Source organism: Lonchura striata, chromosome 28, assembly GCF_050655825.1.
Source record: "Lonchura striata isolate lonStrDom1 chromosome 28, ASM5065582v1, whole genome shotgun sequence".
Lineage (NCBI taxonomy): Eukaryota > Metazoa > Chordata > Aves > Passeriformes > Estrildidae > Lonchura > Lonchura striata.
The window spans coordinates 1388010-1405407 of NC_140730.1; the positions used below are offsets into that span (position 1 = coordinate 1388010).

The 17398-nt window shown below is 60.2% G+C and overlaps 1 protein-coding gene across 6 annotated transcripts in view; it reads left to right on the forward strand.

Annotated features, from left to right (window-relative positions):
- The window catches only part of COMP (cartilage oligomeric matrix protein), a 39463-nt gene extending 24864 nt beyond the window's left edge, over window positions 1-14599 (forward strand). For 5 of the 6 annotated variants that reach the window (XM_085562331.1, XM_085562332.1, XM_085562328.1 and 2 more), the window contains 18 exons: window positions 970-1055; window positions 2003-2054; window positions 3070-3242; window positions 5219-5356; window positions 6279-6356; window positions 6782-6949; window positions 8703-8807; window positions 8936-9043; window positions 9732-9891; window positions 10633-10751; window positions 10976-11028; window positions 11331-11524; window positions 12553-12731; window positions 12885-12933; window positions 13113-13309; window positions 13415-13587; window positions 13758-13897; window positions 14035-14599. In XM_085562331.1, the coding sequence (XP_085418457.1) occupies window positions 990-1055; window positions 2003-2054; window positions 3070-3242; window positions 5219-5356; window positions 6279-6356; window positions 6782-6949; window positions 8703-8807; window positions 8936-9043; window positions 9732-9891; window positions 10633-10751; window positions 10976-11028; window positions 11331-11524; window positions 12553-12731; window positions 12885-12933; window positions 13113-13309; window positions 13415-13587; window positions 13758-13897; window positions 14035-14081 (2199 nt within the window). In that variant the 5' untranslated portion in view covers window positions 970-989 and the 3' untranslated portion in view covers window positions 14082-14599. The remainder of the gene's footprint in view (window positions 1-969; window positions 1056-2002; window positions 2055-3069; window positions 3243-5218; window positions 5357-6278; window positions 6357-6781; window positions 6950-8702; window positions 8808-8935; window positions 9044-9731; window positions 9892-10632; window positions 10752-10975; window positions 11029-11330; window positions 11525-12552; window positions 12732-12884; window positions 12934-13112; window positions 13310-13414; window positions 13588-13757; window positions 13898-14034) is intronic. The other variant, XM_085562330.1, reaches the window with a different exon arrangement.
- Window positions 14600-17398: the final 2799 nt, after the last annotated feature.

Consider the following 17398-nt stretch of genomic DNA (forward strand, 5'->3'; position numbering starts at 1 on the left):
TGTGGTGGAGAGCCCCGGGCACGGAGCTTTCCCATCCCGGAGCTTCTTTCCCATCCCGGAGCTTCTTTCCCATCCCGGAGCTTCTTTCCCATCCCGGAGCTTCTTTCCCATCCTGGAGCTTCTTTCCCATCCCGGAGCTTCTTTCCCATCCTGGAGCTTCTTTCCCATCCCGGAGCTTCTTTCCCATCCCGGAGCTTCTTTCCCATCCTGGAGCTTCTTTCCCATCCCGGAGCTTCTTTCCCATCCTGGAGCTTTCCCATCCTGGAGCTTTCCCATCCCGGAGTTTGCCCGTATTTTTCCCAGAGTTTTCCTGGAGTTTTCCCGGAGTTTTCCCGGATCCGCTGCTTCTGGCACCAAATCCCTTCCCCAGCGTGAGCTCCAGGGCTGTGCCAGAGGAGATCCGGGAGCTGCTCCCAAATCCCAGCCCCAAATCCCAGCCAGAAACTCCTTGGGATGGAGGCTGAACCCGGAATGTTACATTGTTCACAGGATAATACATGAATATTATCCATATGATTACTATGGTAATCTAATTTGTAATCATAGAATAGAAAATATTATATTAAAATATAATATTTCTATTTTATAATATAAATATTACGTGAACAATAATTATTTTCATATAATTATTGTTCATATGTGAATATATGACTATATCATATAGATTCGTAATTATTGTTCATATATGAATCTATGACAATATAATATAGGTTCATATATACACATTAACGTATAAACATATGTTTATATGTTAATGTGTATATAATGTTTTAAACATAAATATATGAATATATGAATATATATCCATCTAGAAATACATTTTCATATATTCATATGATCCATATAAATACATATAGATATATGGATATAATATATATATCCATATAAACCTTCCCAGGTTTATAATCAGCTGGATTATAAACCTGGGATCCTCTGGGATTTTCCCAACAATTTTGGGGTTTTTTTTAGGAGGAGAAGTTGGCCCAGAAATGCTGCAAGAAATGAGGGAAACCAACCGTGTGCTGCTGGAAGTTCGGGATCTGCTGAAGCAGCAGGTGGGTGAAAAATTCCCAATTCCCGATTTCCTGAGGGCTGGGAATTCTCTGCTCATTCTGGAACTGGGGAGATCCTTCCTGGGCCTAATTCCCGATTTTTTGAGGGCTGGGAATTCTCTGCTTCCTGTCTAGAGTGGGGAGGTTATTGCTACAAAACAGAACCCAGAGGTGGTTTGTAATTGGGAGATAAAGTTGGGAAAAACTCACGGCTTGGGAGAAACTTCAAGGTGGGAAAAAACCTTTGAGTTGGGAAAGAATTCCAGTTATAAAAACCCCTTGAGTTGGGAAAGAATTCCAATTGGAAAAACCTTTGAGTTGGGAAAAATTCCAGTTGAAAAAACCTTCAAGGTGGGATTCCCCAGGAGCTCCTTCCTGGTTTCCAGCAGGATTTGATGTTGGGAATTTGGGATTCCCCGGGAGCTCCATCCTCATTTCCAGCAGGATTTGACTTTGGGTATTTGGGATTCCCTGGGAGCTTCTTCCTGGTTTCCAGCAGGATTTGACGTTGGGAATTTGGGATTCCCCGGGAGCTCCTTCCTGGTTTCCAGCAGGATTTGATGTTGGGAATTTGGGATTCCCCGGGAGCTCCATCCTCATTTCCAGCAGGATTTGACTTTGGGAATTTGGGATTCCCTGGGAGCTCCATCCTCATTTCCAGCAGGATTTGACGTTGGGAATTTGGGATTCCCCGGGAGCTTCTTCCTGGTTTCCAGCAGGATTTGACTTTGGGAATTTGGGATTCCCCGGGAGCTCCTTCCTGGTTTCCAGCAGGATTTGACGTTGGGAATTTGGGATTCCCCGGGAGCTTCTTCCTGGTTTCCAGCAGGATTTGACGTTGGGAATTTGGGATTCCCCGGGAGCTCCTTCCTGGTTTCCAGCAGGATTTGTTTCACCCCCGGGCGTGCCGGGTGCCCCCAGCTCAGCCCAGCCCGGCTGTTCCCTTGCAGATCAAGGAGATCACGTTCCTGAAGAACACGGTGATGGAGTGCGACGCCTGCGGTGAGTGCCAGCCGTGCCCGCTGCTGCCAGCCCCAATTCCAGCTGCAATTCCAGCTGTGCCCGCTGCTGCCAGCCCCAATTCCAGCTGCAATTCCAGCTGTGCCCCGGGAGGAGCTTGAGGCACCCCAGATCTGAGACAGTGGCTCTGGGACACCCCAGAGTGGAGTGGGTGGTTTTGGGACACCCCATGGTGGCTCTGGGACACCCCAGAGTGGAGTGGGTGGTTTTGGGACACCTCATGGTGGCTCTGGGACATCCCACAGTGGCTCTGGAACACCGCAGGTTGTTCTGGTGGCTTTGGGACACCCCATGGTGGCTCTGGAACACCCCAGGTTGTTCTGGTGGCTCTAGGATACTCCAGATCTGACCTGGTGGCTCTGGGCCACCCCAGCTTGTTCTGGTGGCTCTGGGACACCCCGGGCTGTCCCGGTGGCTCTGGGACACCCCACGGTGGCTCTGGGCCACCCCAGGCTGTCCTGGTGGCTCTGGGACACACCACGGTGGCTCTGGAACACCCCATGGTGGCTCTGGGACACCCCGGGCTGTCCCGGTGGCTCTGGGACACTCTGGGACACCCTGGGCTGTCCCGGTGGCTCTGGGACACCCCACGGTGGCTCTGGAACGCCCCGGGCTGTCCCGGTGGCTCTGGGACACTCTGGGACACCCTGGGCTGTCCCGGTGGCTCTGGGACACCCCACGGTGGCTCTGGAACACCCCATGGTGGCTCTGGGACACCCCGGGCTGTCCCGGTGGCTCTGGGACACTCTGGAACGCCCCGGGCTGTCCCGGTGGCTCTGAAACACCCTGGGCTGTCCCGGTGGCTCTGGGACACCCCACGGTGGCTCTGGGACACTCTGGGACACCCCGGGCTGTCCCGGTGGCTCTGGAACACCCCATGGTGGCTCTGGGACACTCTGGGACACCCCGGGCTGTCCCGGTGGCTCTGGGACACTCTGGAACGCCCCAGGCTGTCCCGGTGGCCCCGGGCCGTGCCTCAGGCGCCGCTGTCCCGCAGGGATGCGGCCGGAGGTGACGGGCCCGGTGGTCACGGTGACGCAGTTCAGCCGCTGTGTGCCCAACCCCTGCTTCCCCGGCGTGCCCTGCACCGAGAGCGGCGGCGGCTTCCGCTGCGGGCCCTGCCCGGCCGGCTACAGCGGCAACGGCACGCACTGCGCCGACGTCAACGAGGTGAGGCGGCGGCGCTGGCATCGCCGGGGCAGTGCCTGGGCATCATCGGCCTTGGCGTCACCATGGCACTGCCTCGGCATTGGCTTTGGCATCACCGGGGCATCATTGGCCTTGGCGTCACCATGGCACTGCCTTGGCATTGGCTTTGGCATCGCCGGGGCAGTGCCTGGGCATCATCGGCCTTGGCGTCACCATGGCATTGGCTTTGGCATTGCCGGGGCATCATCAGCCTTGGCGTCACCATGGCACTGCCTCGGCATTGGCTTTGGCATCACCGGGGCATCATTGGCCTTGGCGTCACCATGGCACTGCCTTGGCATTGGCTTTGGCATCGCCGGGGCAGTGCCTGGGCATCATCGGCCTTGGCGTCACCATGGCACTGCCTTGGCATTGGCTTTGGCATCGCCAGGGCATCATCGGCCTTGGTGTCACCATGGCATTGGCTTTGGCATCGCCAGGGCATTGCCCAGGCAGTGCCGGGGCATTGCCCGGGCATCATCGGCCTTGGCGTCACCATGGCACTGCCTTGGCATTGGCTTTGGCATCGCCAGGGCATCGCCTGGGCATCATCGGCCTTGGTGTCACCATGGCATTGGCTTTGGCATCGCCAGGGCATTGCCTGGGTATCATTGGCCTTGGTATTGCCGGGGCATCACCATGGCACTGCCTTGGCGTTGGCCTCGGGGGCAGGGACAGCCCTCAGTGCCTGCTGGAGCTGCAGCTCTGTGCCTGGCACACACCAGGAGTCCTGCACTCTGGAATTCTGTGCCTGGCACACACCAGGATCCCTGCACTCTGGAATTCTGTGCCTGGCACATTCCAGCACTCTGGAATTCTGTGCCTGGCACACACCAGGGTTCCTGCACTCTGGAATTCTGTGCCTGGCACACTCCAGGGTTCCTGCACTCTGGAATTCTGTGCCTGGCACATTCCTGCACTCTGGAATTCTGTGCCTGGCACACACCAGGGTTCCTGCACTCTGGAATTCTGTGCCTGGCACACTCCAGGATTCCTGCACTCTGGAATTCTGTGCCTGGCACACACCAGGGTTCCTGCACTCTGGAATCCTGCGCCTGGCCCTCCCCAGGGAGGGTTTAGGGCCAGTCCAGTCAGGATTTCTCCCAACAAAATAAATCCTGAGGTTTGTGCCACACAGGGAGGGGAGTTTGGAACCAGAGCCGCCTCCCTGAGGATTTGTCAGAGATAAGATTGATGAGGTGTGGAGTGGGATCAAACAGTTCCCAGATAATCCTGAAACAGCAAATCTTAACCACAGGCTTTGTTCCTGCCCCTAAATCAATCCTTGCTGGGCAGATACCGTGCATTATTTGTAGGAAAATTTATCTTTTTTTAGGAAATGTGGCATTCCACCAATTCTAAGCTCTGTGTGTGTGCAAAGCTCTGCTCATCCATGGATTTTTTTGTAGGGCTCCTGAGCTCTGTGCTTCCCAAACCACGAACTTGATTATCCCGCTCTTGCAGAACCTCAATTGCATTTCAATTTAAAAACCTGCTGAAGGCCCCGTGGGAGATTCTGGGATTGTCAGTCCAAAATACGGGATCCACTGTGTTCCTGTGGTGCATCTGCCAGCACAGAGCATAAAAACCCAGGGAAAAGGATGAAGTGTCGGAGGAAGCCAAGCATTTGGGGCGATTTTGGAAAGGGTGGTGAACCAACAACCGGTGTTGTGTTCCGAGGCCAGGGTGAGGAATTATCCAACCCCCGGGCTCTGCGGATTCCAGGAAGGAGAAGGTGAAGCAAGAGCAGCTCCCTGCAGAGCTCTGGGGCCACCTGAGGATGCTCAGAGCTCCGGGTGGCTTTGCTGTACTGCAGCCCAGGGGCCAGCCGAGCTGGGGGAGCCCCGGAGGAGCTGCTGTCCTTGACCTGCCTCCAGGCTAAAACTCCAAGAGCTGGACGTGCCCGGGGCTGGAGCTGCCCCCTGGCACAGCCCCGGGCACCCTCTCTCTTGTTTCAGTGCAATGCCAACCCCTGCTTCCCGAAAGTCCAGTGCATTAACACCAACCCCGGCTTCCGCTGCGACCCCTGCCCGCCCGGCTTCACCGGGCAGCTGCTGGAAGGGGTGGGCCTGGCCTTTGCCAGGGCCAACAAGCAGGTGAGAGCCTGGAACCTTCCGTGGCCTCAGGAGCTGGGAATCCTCTCCCCTCTGCAGCCGGGGCTCCAAGGCCTGCGAAGGAACGGGAGGGAAGCGCGAGGTGATGGTTCCTAAGGGCGGAAGGGATTCCTGAGGGATGGAAAGGGAGGGCTGGCAGGGAATTCCCACCCCTGGAAGTGTCCCAGGCCAGCTTGGAGCAGCCTGGGCTAGTGGAAGGTGTCCCTGGGGGTGGGATGAGTAAAGGTCCCTCCCCACCCAAACCGCTTTGGGATTCTGATTCCGTGTATTGGTGGGAATGCAGGGAGAGGAGAGTGCCCAGGATTTCGTGGCACTGAGCCCCAGAGGCACCTCCCCGGTGCCAAACTGGGGCTGGGCAGAGCATCCCAACACCTCTGGGGCCGTGGGGCCGTCCTGGGGATGGGAGTGGGAATGAGAATGGGAATGGGAACAGGAACGGGAATGGGAATGGGAATCCTTCCTGCTGGGACACAGACGAGTTCCTGCAGCTGCTGCCACCCCCTCCCAGCTTCTCTGACAGCTCCAGGCAGATTAAAAATCCCAACAGCCTGGGCTGATTGGGGTTTTTAGGGATAATTATCCCGCATGCGGCTCTGGGAATTTAGGGCTGGTCGTGGGATGCAGCCATTGAGCTTCCAAACCCATGGAGCCCCTTCCACAGTGAGGATATTCCAGCAGCTTGGCTCGGGGCTCAGCTCTGTTCCCAGGCTGGAACCTCTGCTGACTCTGGACAGGGCTCTGGAACCCTGCTGGCACCTGCCTCAAGCCTGGCAGCAGGAAAACTTGCTAGTCCTGGGCTAGTGAGGTGTGCCAGGGCTCTGCTGCTGCTGGGCCCGCCCAGGTCCCGGGGTTTGGCTGGAGGGAAGCCAAAGGTGTGTCCTGTTCTCCTGTTCTCCCTGGGCAGGTGTGCACCGACATCAACGAGTGTGAGACTGGAGCTGCCACCAATTGTGTCCCAAACTCCATCTGCATCAACACTCGGGTAAATCCGCAGGGATCGGGGAGGATCCCGGGCTGGGAGAGCTGGGAGAGCTGAGGGGGTTCAAATGAGAGGAGCAGCTCCAGGGAGAGCTTCCAGAGCCTGAAGGGGCTCCAGGAGAGCTGCAGAGGGACTGGGGACAATGCAGGGAGGGATAGGACACAGGGAATGGCTCCCACTGCCAGAGGGATGGATGGATGGATGGGAGATTGGGAATGGGGAATTGTTCCCTGGGATGGGACGGGATGGGATGGGATGGGATGGGATGGGATGGGATGGGATGGGATGGGATGGGATTCCCAGAGCCCCTGGATCCCTGGCAGTGTCCCAGGCCAGACCCCGGGACAGGGGGAGGTGTCCTGAGGAGGGGCTGTGGGAGGCATTTCCCGGGATTCCCCTCCGAGCTCCTCCTCGCCCTTTTCCCGCAGGGATCCTACAAGTGCGGGCCGTGCAAGCCGGGCTTTGTGGGGGATCAGATCAGCGGCTGCCGGAGCCAGACGGCCCCGGGGACGCGGCGCTGCCCCAACGGCGAGATCAGCCCGTGCCACGAGAAAGCCGAGTGCATCGTGGAGAGGGACGGCTCCCTGTCCTGCCAGGTCCGGGGCACTGCTGCACCCTGGCACCGGGCACCGTGCCACCGTGCCGAGGCTGGGCTCTGCTCCCCTCTCCCCAGTCCTGCACTGGGCTCTGCTCCCCCCTCCCCAGTCCTGCACTGGGCTCTGCTCCCCCCTCCCCAGTCCGGGACTGGGCTCTGCTCCCCCCTCCCCAGTCCTGCACTGGGCTCTGCTCCCCCCTCCCCAGTCCGGGACTGGGCTCTGCTCCCCTCTCCCCAGTCCGGGACTGGGCTCTGCTCCCCCCTCCCCAGTCCGGGACTGGGCTCTGCTCCCCCCTCCCCAGTCCTGCACTGGGCTCTGCTCCCCTCTCCCCAGTCCGGGACTGGGCTCTGCTCCCCCCTCCCCAGTCCGGGACTGGGCTCTGCTCCCCCCTCCCCAGTCCGGGACTGGGCTCTGCTCCCCTCTCCCCAGTCCTGCACTGGGCTCTGCTCCCCCCTCCCCAGTCCTTGACTGGGCTCTGCTCCCCCCTCCCCAGTCCTTGACTGGGCTCTGCTCCCCCCTCCCCAGTCCTGCACTGGGCTCTGCTCTCCTCTCCCCAGTCCTGCACTGGGCTCTGCTCCCCTCTCCCCAGTCCGGGACTGGGCTCTGCTCCCACCCTCCCGAGTTTGGGGTCGGCTCCCAGCCCCTGTGAGATTGGGGTCTGCTCTGATCCCGTCTGGTCTGACCCTCCTGTGTTTGGGGTCTGCAAATGGGGTCTGGTCCCAGTCTCCCCCCAGACTGGGGTCGGCTCCCACCCTCCCGAGGCTGGGCTGGGGTCTGGTCTCACCCTCCAGACATCTGGATTTAATCCAAATTTTCCTGAGGCGGGGGTCTGGTCCCGCCCTCCCGAAATCGGGGTTGGGTCTCACACTCCTGTGGGTCTGGTCCGACCCCCGCCCCGGGATTTGGGTTTGATCCAACCCCCAAAGAACAACTGAGGTCTGATCCAGCCACTCCTGCGGTTGGATTGGGGTCTGGTGTGACCCCAAACCCCCTGGGCTGGGGTCTGGTGTGACCCCAAACCCCCTGGGCTGGGGTCTGGGGTGACCCCAAACCCCCTGGGATTGGGGTCTGGCGTGACCCCAAACCCGCTGGGATTGGGGTCTGGTGTGACCCCAAACCCGCTGGGATTGGGGTCCGGGGTGACCCCAAACCCCCTGGGCTGGGGTCTGGGGTGACCCCAAACCCGCTGGGATTCGGGTCTGGGGTGACCCCAAACCCCCTGGGCTGGGGTCTGGGGTGACCCCAAACCCCCTGGGATTCGGGTCTGGGGTGACCCCAAACCCCCTGGGCTGGGGTCTGGGGTGACCCCAAACCCCCTGGGCTGGGGTCCGGGGTGACCCCAAACCCGCTGGGATTCGGGTCCGGGGTGACCCCAGACTCCTGCGGTTGGGGTCGGTGCTCGCTGCTGGCTCCCGCATCCCGCGCTCCTGTCCCGGGTCTGCCCTGCCCTCTCCTGGAGAACGCCCTTCCCGAGCCATCCCCGCTGCTCCGGGGCTGCTCCCGCTGCTCGGGATTTTGCTTTTCCCCGGAGGGAATTCCCGGGGCTGGGCAGGACCCGCCCCGCAGGCTCCGAGCCGGGTCCCGCTGTTGCTCAGCGGGCAGAGCGGCCCCGAGCCGCCCCCCGAGCCTTTCTGCCGGCGCTGTCTCCCCGCGGGTTCCCATCCCGGGATTCCCAGTTTTGGGCTGTTTCCCGGAAATCCTTGCGTTCCGGAGCCCATCGGGAGCTGATTTTTTTGTGTCTGCCCTGCTGCAGTGCCTCGTGGGGTGGGCAGGGAACGGCTACGTGTGCGGGAAGGACACGGACATCGACGGGGTCCCCGACGAGAAGCAGCGCTGCTCCGACAAGAAATGCCGCAAGGTGAGGGCGAGGGCAGAAATCCGGGAATTTCAGCCCAGTTTCGCTGCAGGACGGGCCGCGGGTGCTGCCCAGAGCCCCGGAGCCCGGGCTGGGTGCTGTCCCACGTCGCCGTGCCTCTGTCCCGGCAGGATAACTGCATGACCGTGCCCAACTCGGGCCAGGAGGACGCGGACCGCGACGGCATCGGCGACGCCTGCGACGACGACGCCGACGGAGACGGGATCCCGAACGCTGAGGTTGGGGTTGTGCTGGCCCCGCCGGGCTCCTGCAGGGCAGCAGCGCCTGCAGCGGGAATTCGGGGGTCCCGGAGGAATTCAGGGGGTCTCAGTGGGAATTCGGGGGTCCCGGTGGGAATTCGGGGGGTCTCAGTGGGAATTCAGGTGTCCCGGTGGGAATTCAGGGGTCCCCATGGAATTCGGGGGTTGCAGTGGAGTTCAGGGATCCCAGTAGGAATTCGGGGGTCCCGGAGGAATTCAGGGGTCGCAGTGGGAATTTGGGGGTCTCAGTGGAGTTCAGGGGTCCCAGTGGAGTTCAGGGGTCCCAACATGACCCCGCTCTGGGGGCTCTGAGGGTCTCAGGCCAGGCTAAGAACCCTCGGGACGCTGAAGGGACACCCAGGGCTGGGAGTGGGGAGCCTGTCCTTGGTGAGCCCTGCTGGGGACACCCTTGGGAGGGTCCCCTGTCCCCTGTCCCCAGCCCCTGTCCCCATCCCCATGTCCCCATCCCCTGTCCCCAGCCCCTGTCCCCATCCCCATGTCCCCATCCCTGTGTCCCCATCCCTGTCCCCATCCCCATACCCATCCCCTGTCCCCAGCCCCTGTCCCCATCCCCATCCCCATCCCCTGTCCCCAGCCCCGTGTCCCCATCCCCTGTCCCCATCCCCATACCCATCCCCTGTCCCCAGCCCCTGTCCCTGTCCTGCAGGACAACTGTGTGTACACGAGGAACGCCGACCAGCGCAACGCCGACAAGGACAACTTTGGGGACGCGTGTGACAACTGCCGGCAGGTGAAGAACAACGACCAGAGGGACATCGACGGCGACGGCCGGGGCGACGAGTGCGACGAGGACATGGACGGGGACGGTGAGGCGGGGCACGGCCCGGGCAGTGCCCCGGGCACCGGCCAGCGCCATCCTGGTGACAAACTGGGCTGAGACCCCGGGCACCGGCCAGCTCCATCCTGGTGACAAACTGGGCTGAGACCCCGGGCACCGGCCAGCGCCGTCCTGGTGACAAACCGGGCAGTGCCCGGGGCACCGGCCAGCTCCATCCTGGTGACCAACCGGGCAGTGCCCCTGGCACCGGCCAGCGCCGTCCTGGTGACCAACCGGGCAGTGCCCCGGGCACCGGCCAGCTCCATCCTGGTGACAAACCGGGCAGTGCCCCTGGCACCGGCCAGCGCTGTCATGGTGACCAACCGGGCAGTGCCCCGGGCACCGGCCAGCGCCGTCCTGGTGACAAACCAGGCAGTGCCCCGGGCTCAGCCCCTCGGGGCACTGCCCCCAGCCTTGGGTTTATCATCGCTTTTATCGTCCACACTCACCCAGCCGAGTCCTGGCTGCCTCGTGCTGCGTTTTTGGGGAGAAACTGGGGAATCTCCAAGCTGCCAGCAGCTCCTGGCTCCAGGCTGGGGGGTCAGGGCTGTCCCCTGAGGTGGGGACGAACCTGGCTGGCTTTGGAAACGGAGCTGATCGCAGTTTGCACAAAAGCTGCTCCCAGCAGCCAGGAATCCCAGCAAACGCCACCCCCAAATCCTGAAATCGTTGCTTTACCGTGAATTCACCCCCCTGGATTTTTGTGGATCCACTCTCCCCTGTTTTCCAGGGATCAAAAACACTATGGACAACTGCAGGAGAGTGCCCAACCCTGACCAGAGGGACGGGGATGGGGACGGCGTGGGGGACGCCTGTGACAGCTGCCCCACCCTCAGCAACCCTGACCAGGTACAGAGCCCCAGTGTGAGTCCTGCAGGGCTGTCACTGTGTCACCTGTGTCACTGCCCAGGTGACAATTCCAGCTGCCACCTTCCTGCCCTGTCTCACTGCTGGAATTCTTCAGAATCCCCCCAAAAATTCCCACAGAAACTCTCCTGCTGCTGGCGACTCTCTGTTCTCTCCCTTGCCTTTTCCTCTGGAAAACTGAAATTGTTCTTCCTTTATTTTTCTAGAAAGACACTGATCACGATCTGGTGGGGGATGTCTGTGACACCAACCAGGACAGGTGAGCTGCAGAAATTCCAAATTCTATTTATTTGCCTGAAATCCTGGGGGTGAAGGGACCAAAGGGCTGTGACAAGCCGGCTTGGCCTCATAAAAAACGGAGCTTTAGAGTGGAGTTTTCTTCAGCCCTCACAAAAAGTGACCAGTGGAAGGAAGGAGCACTGCCAGAGCTGCCCGAGTTCAGCAGGAACATCCCCGAGCCTGCTGTGCCCTTTGAGGCTGGACCCGCCGCGGGTGCCGGCCCCGGGGAGTTCCCCGCTGGCACCCATGGGTGACGTCCCCGTCCCTGTCCCCTCTCCCCAGCGACGGGGACGGGCACCAGGACTCGCGGGACAACTGCCCCACGGTGCCCAACAGCTCGCAGCTGGACACGGACGGCGACGGGCTGGGCGACGAGTGCGACGAGGACGACGACGACGACGGCGTCCCCGACTTCAGGCCCCCGGGGCCCGACAACTGCCGGCTGGTGCCCAACCCCGGCCAGGAGGACTCGGATGGTGAGCGGCCACCCCGGCCTCGGCCACCCCGGCCTTGGCCACCCCGGCCTCGGCCAGCACGGCCTCGGCCACCCCGGCCTTGGCCAGCACGGCCTCGGCCACCCCGGCCTCGGCCACCCCGGCCTCGGCCAGCCCAGCCTCGGGTCACCCCAGCCTTGGCCACCCCGGCCTTGGCCACCCTGGCCTCAGCCACCCCGGCCTCGGCCACCCCGGCCTTGGCCAGCACGGCCTCAGCCGCCTCGGCCACCCCAGCCTCAGCCACCCCGGCCTCGGCCACCCCGGCCTTGGGCCACCCCGGCCTCGGCCACCCCAGCCTCGGCCACCCCGGCCTCGGGCTCCCCCGGCATTCCCGGGATCCGCGGGAATCCGATCGGGTGCTCCCGGGGCCGACGGGCGCCAGGCCCGTGCCGCTGGCAGACGTCCTCAGTGCCAGAGGGGGTCAGGTTCAGGGTCAGGTTTAGGGTCAGGTTTGGGGTCAGCTTCGGGATCAGCTTCGGGGTCAGGTTTGGGGTCAAGTTTGGGGTCAGCTTTGGGGTCAGCTTTGGGGTCAGCTTTGGGATCATCTTTGGGGTCAGGTTTGGAGTCATGTCTGGGACCAGGTCTAGGATCATATCTGGGACCAGGTTTGGGATTGTGCTTGGAATCAGGTTTGGGGTCATGTTTGGGGTCATGTTAAGGATCATGTCTGGGGTTGTGTTTGGGGTCATGTTGGGGATCACATTTGGAGTCACGTTTGGGGTCACGTTTGGGGTCACGTTAAGGATCATACTTGGGATCATGTTTGGGATCGTGTTTAGGACCACGTTTAGGATCACGTTTGGGGTCAGGATCTCCCTCCCAGAAGCGCCGGGGGTTTGAGGGGTTGCTCTGCCAGCAGAAGTCTCCAGGTTTCTCTCAGCTGCCCGGGGCGTCGCAGCCCCTCGGTGCCCTCAGCTGCTGCTGCCAAGGCTGAGCAAAGCCAGGGCAGGAGCTGCTGCTCCAGGCTCCTTCCTCCTCCTCCTCCTCCTCCTCCTCCTCCTCGTGCCCAGGGGACGGCGTGGGGAACCTGTGTGAGGATGACTTCGACAGGGACATGGTGATCGACAGGATCGACGTCTGCCCCGAGAACGCCGAGGTGACGCTCACCGACTTCAGGGCCTTCCAGACCGTGGTGCTGGACCCCGAGGGGGACGCTCAGATTGACCCCAACTGGATCGTCCTCAACCAGGTAGGGAGAGCCCAGCTGATCCTGGAGGGTTTTCCCTAAAGGCCTCCGTGGTTCTGCAGTGCCCAAATCCCGGAGTCGCAGCCCCGGAGCGGCACAAGAGGGACTTTGGTGTGTCTGGAATTGCATCAAAGAGTCACAATTCCTCTTTCCCAGGGCATGGAGATCGTCCAGACCATGAACAGCGACCCTGGCCTGGCTGTAGGTGAGGAATTTCCCTTTGGGAAACCATCACACAGCTTTGATCAGCCGCTGCTTGACTCCATCCGCTGTTCCCTGGAGGGCACAGAGCCCAGATTGCCCCTGGCAAAATCCACCTCCCCAGCCGAGTCCTGGCTCTGTTGTGCCCTGGGATGCAGAGTCTCTGTTCTGCTGCCCTGACAGGGTACACGGCCTTTAACGGGGTGGACTTCGAGGGCACCTTCCACGTCAACACAGCCACGGACGACGACTACGCCGGCTTCATCTTCGGCTACCAGGACAGCTCCAGCTTCTACGTGGTGATGTGGAAGCAGATGGAACAGACCTACTGGCAGGCCAACCCCTTCCGGGCCGTGGCAGAGCCCGGGATCCAGCTGAAGGTGAGGGAACCTGCAAAAGGAATTCCCTGCTGGGCTTTTGCCTCGGGATGAGCGGCTCTGTTGAATCCTTCCTGCACGCATCGAGCAGGCTCTCCTCTGTCCCAGGCAGTGAAATCCAAAACCGGCCCTGGGGAGTACCTGAGGAACTCCCTGTGGCACACGGGGGACACCACGGACCAGGTGAAGCTGCTCTGGAAGGATCCCCGGAATTCCGGCTGGAAGGACAAGACCTCGTACCGCTGGTTCCTGCAGCACCGGCCCCAGGTCGGCTACATCAGGTGAGGCTCAGGGCAGGACCTTTCCCAGCAGGAAAAGCAGCCCCAGGGAGCCCCAGGATGGTTCTGGGAGGGAGCCCACCCCTGGGCAGGGACACCTCCCGCCGTCCCCAGGGATGGAGCATCCCGGGGCCGGGGCAGCTCCTGCCACTCCCTGCCTTGTCCCCCTCCAGGGCTCGTTTCTACGAGGGCCCCGAGGTCGTGGCAGACACTGGGGTTGTCGTGGACACCACCATGAGAGGGGGACGCCTCGGGGTCTTCTGCTTCTCCCAGGAGAACATCATCTGGTCCAACCTGCGCTACCGCTGCAACGGTGAGTTCGGGAAGGCAGCCTCGCAGTTCTCCATTTTCCAGTCGTTCACAGGGACACCTGCACAGGGGCAGCAGCAGGACCGAGTCCTTTCTTCCCTGCTCTTGCTGCCCCTGACCTCTCTTTGCTTTGCTGCTCAGACACCATCCCAGAGGACTACGAGACGTTCCGGTTCCAGCAGGACTAATCCCCGCGGCGCGTCCCGAGCCCGTCCCGCTTCCCGCTCGCCCGCCCGCTCCCGCTCCGGAATCCTGCCCCAAGAGCTGTCAGCACCTCCCAGCGCCCCCACAGCCTCCAGCTCCCCTTCCCCACCAGCAAACCCTGGAAACGTTCCCCAGATCCTCGGGGAGGGGCAGAGGTGGAGACAGGGAGGGCGACCGAAGCGGAGCTGCCGCAAGCCCGGCTCAGGGCCGTGCTGGAGCTCCCTGCAGCAGCTGCGATGGCTGGAGAAGGTTTGGCGTGGACGATTCCCGGGAATCTTCTCCCTGCTCCAAGGCTCCCGAGTGTGAATGTTGTTTTCCTTTTCAAGACCTGCTGCAAAGCAAACTCGGCGCGAGTCTGGGAGGGACGCGCGGAGCAGCCTCGGCACAAGTTGCTCACTTTAATAAATGAAAAAGCACTTTAAGGAGAGAATCTTTGCTCTGGAATGTTGGGAAATGAACACTTGGAATGCTGGATAATAAATTCTAGATTTCTCCTTGGTCACGTGTGTGTTCTCTCCACTCCTCTGAAGCTTTTCCCTTGCAGACGTGGAAGGGAGGAACCTGCAGGGCTGAGCTCAGTGGGGCTGAGAGAGCCCGGGGCTGGATTGGGAATTTTCCTGGAAATGCCGATGCATGGAGACACCTTTTCCTCAAGAACCTCCCTCTCCTCAGCCCTGGTTCTTGCTGGAACAACAAATTAAAGCTTCGTGCTGGCTCTGTGAGCGTGCCAGGGCTGCACAAACAGCCGGAGCTGGGAAATGCTCCTGTCCCTGCTGCGAGAGGTTTTCCAGAGCTGAAACCTGGGAAGCCTCAAATCCCTGTCCCTGCCAGGTCACCAAGCCCCGGGGAACATTCTGGGGACAGTTTTAATTCAGACCTCACAAGGTTTTAGAGCAGCTGCAGTTTCCCCTTGAAGAGTCCCCAGTTCAGTTTTCAACCAAAATAATCTGATTTTGCCATTTCCTTATCAACACTGAACCTCCACCAAACCAACAACACATGAAACAAAAAAAGCTGAGCAGCCAGAGGCAAAAACATTTGAACTTTTATTCCGTTTCCTTTACAAGGAATGCAAAGATACAAAGACAAAGAAGCCTTCACACAAAAAAATCGAGGTGGGAGAGGATGCACACGGAGCTGAGCTGCGTTTTCACATCAGGTCTGGCGGCAAACACTTGAAGCCAACGTCGGTTTTCCACTTTACCCAGAGAAAAACACAGTAAGTAAATCTTTGCTGGCACAGGGGCAGTTTTTCCTGCCTTTCTGTGCCCCTGCTGCTGCACTGAGCAGGGTTTGTTTGCATAAATCAATGAAACCACCCACAAATTGTCTGAAGAGGAAAGGTTTTGCTTGTCCAGAGCAGCATTTTCTGTTTTTTTCCCCAAACTGAACCCCCTCCAGGTCGGGTTTAGGTGCCACTGAGGCAGAGACGCTGCTGGGCTGGGTTGGATAAAATCAAAGTTTCCCTTCAGGAGCACAAAGCTTCACTTCCCCCGGGATCCACTCAGGGCCAGGGCCCCCAGAAGGTCAGGAAGAGCTCAAAGTTCTGATTCCTCCCCAAAAGCGCCCTCGGGCCTCCTGCCCACTTTTATTGGGGTTTTTTGGGTGCCCAGGGCTGGGGATGTCCAGGGGATGCTGCCCTGCCAGGAATACTCAGGATCCAGCAAGGTTTGGTTTAATGAGCCTTAAAACCCCCAAAATTCACCCCACAAAATCACAGAACTTTGATATCCCTGCAAGGATGGAAACATCACCTCAATCTCCTCCTTGAATACCTTAAAAATCCCAAATTTCAGCCAAACTGAACCTTTCCTTTCAAAGGTGGCATCAGACAGAAGGCAGAGTATTTGGGAAGGGCTTTTCCTGCTGGTTGATTCCAAAAATTCCCTTTTTATGTCAAAATTGAACTCAATTTCTACCAGCAAGTTCAAGCCTGTTGGTTTTCCCTTCAGGAATTTTACAACTCCCCTGCTCCAGTGACAGAAGCCATTTTTAGGTTTAGAATGGAGACTTTTCATCCCTTTTCTCTTCCTAAACCACAGTGGGGCACAGCGGGACTGGGGAACCCCTGGGGTGGTCGAGCTCTGAGCAGTCCCAGCCCTCCTGGGGTCAGGGCCTGGAGGATTCTCCAGTGGCTCACGGGGACCAGGAGGTGACACCGGGCCCAGGCGTGTCCCTTGTCCCCTCAGGGGACACAGGAAAATCGAGGAGCCCAGGACAGAACCACCTGTGGCCAATCCCAGCTCCAAGGTCAGCTCTAGCCCCGCTCACCAGCTCAGGGAATGAAGGGAACACCAAAAACTCCACCCAAAGGACACCAAAATCCAAGTTTTAGGTGTGACCCAAAGCCACCGGCACGGCCGGGCCCTCAGAGCTGCCTGTCCCTGTCCCCAGGGCCACCACGGCTCCGGAGCGTCCCCACAACGCTCCAGAAGTTCCACCTCCCCAGGGGAGAACTTCCCATGGAGGTGGCAGAGCCTGAACAGCTCCAGGGAGGGTCTGGGGGCATCCCAAACCCACCTGGGGATGTCCAAAACCCACCTGGGGACGTCCCAAACCCACCTGGGGACATCCCAAACCCACCTGGGGACGTCCCAAACCCATCTGGGGACGTCCCAAACCCACCTGGGGACGTCCCAAACCCACCTGGGGACGCCCCAAACCCACCTGGGGACGTCCCAAACCCACCTGGGGATGCCCCAAACCCACCTGGGGACATCCCAAACCCACCTGGGGACGCCCCAAACCCACCTGGGGACGCCCCAAACCCACCTGGGGATGTCCAAAACCCACCTGGGGACGTCCAAAACCCACCTGGGGATGTCCAAAACCCACCTGGGGACATCCCAAACCCACCTGGGGACATCCCAAACCCACCTGGGGACGCCCCAAACCCATCTGGGGACATCCCAATCCTACCTGGGGATGTCCCAAACCCACCTGGGGATGTCCCAAACCCACCTGGGCACGCCCCAAACCCACCTGGGGATGTCCAAAACCCACCTGGGGACGTCCAAAACCCACCTGGGGATGTCCAAAACCCACCTGGGGACATCCCAAACCCACCTGGGGACGTCCCAAACCCACCTGGGGATGTCCCAAACCCACCTGGGCACGCCCCAAACCCACCTGGGGATGTCCCAATCCTACCTGGGGATGTCCCAAACCCACCTGGGCACGCCCCAAACCCACCTGGGGATATTCAAGGATTCCAAGGTTGGAATTCTACAATTCAAACTCGACTTCCTGCTCTTCACTCCCAGCAGTAAATCCCACAGGGCCCAGCTGCCTTTGGGATCCT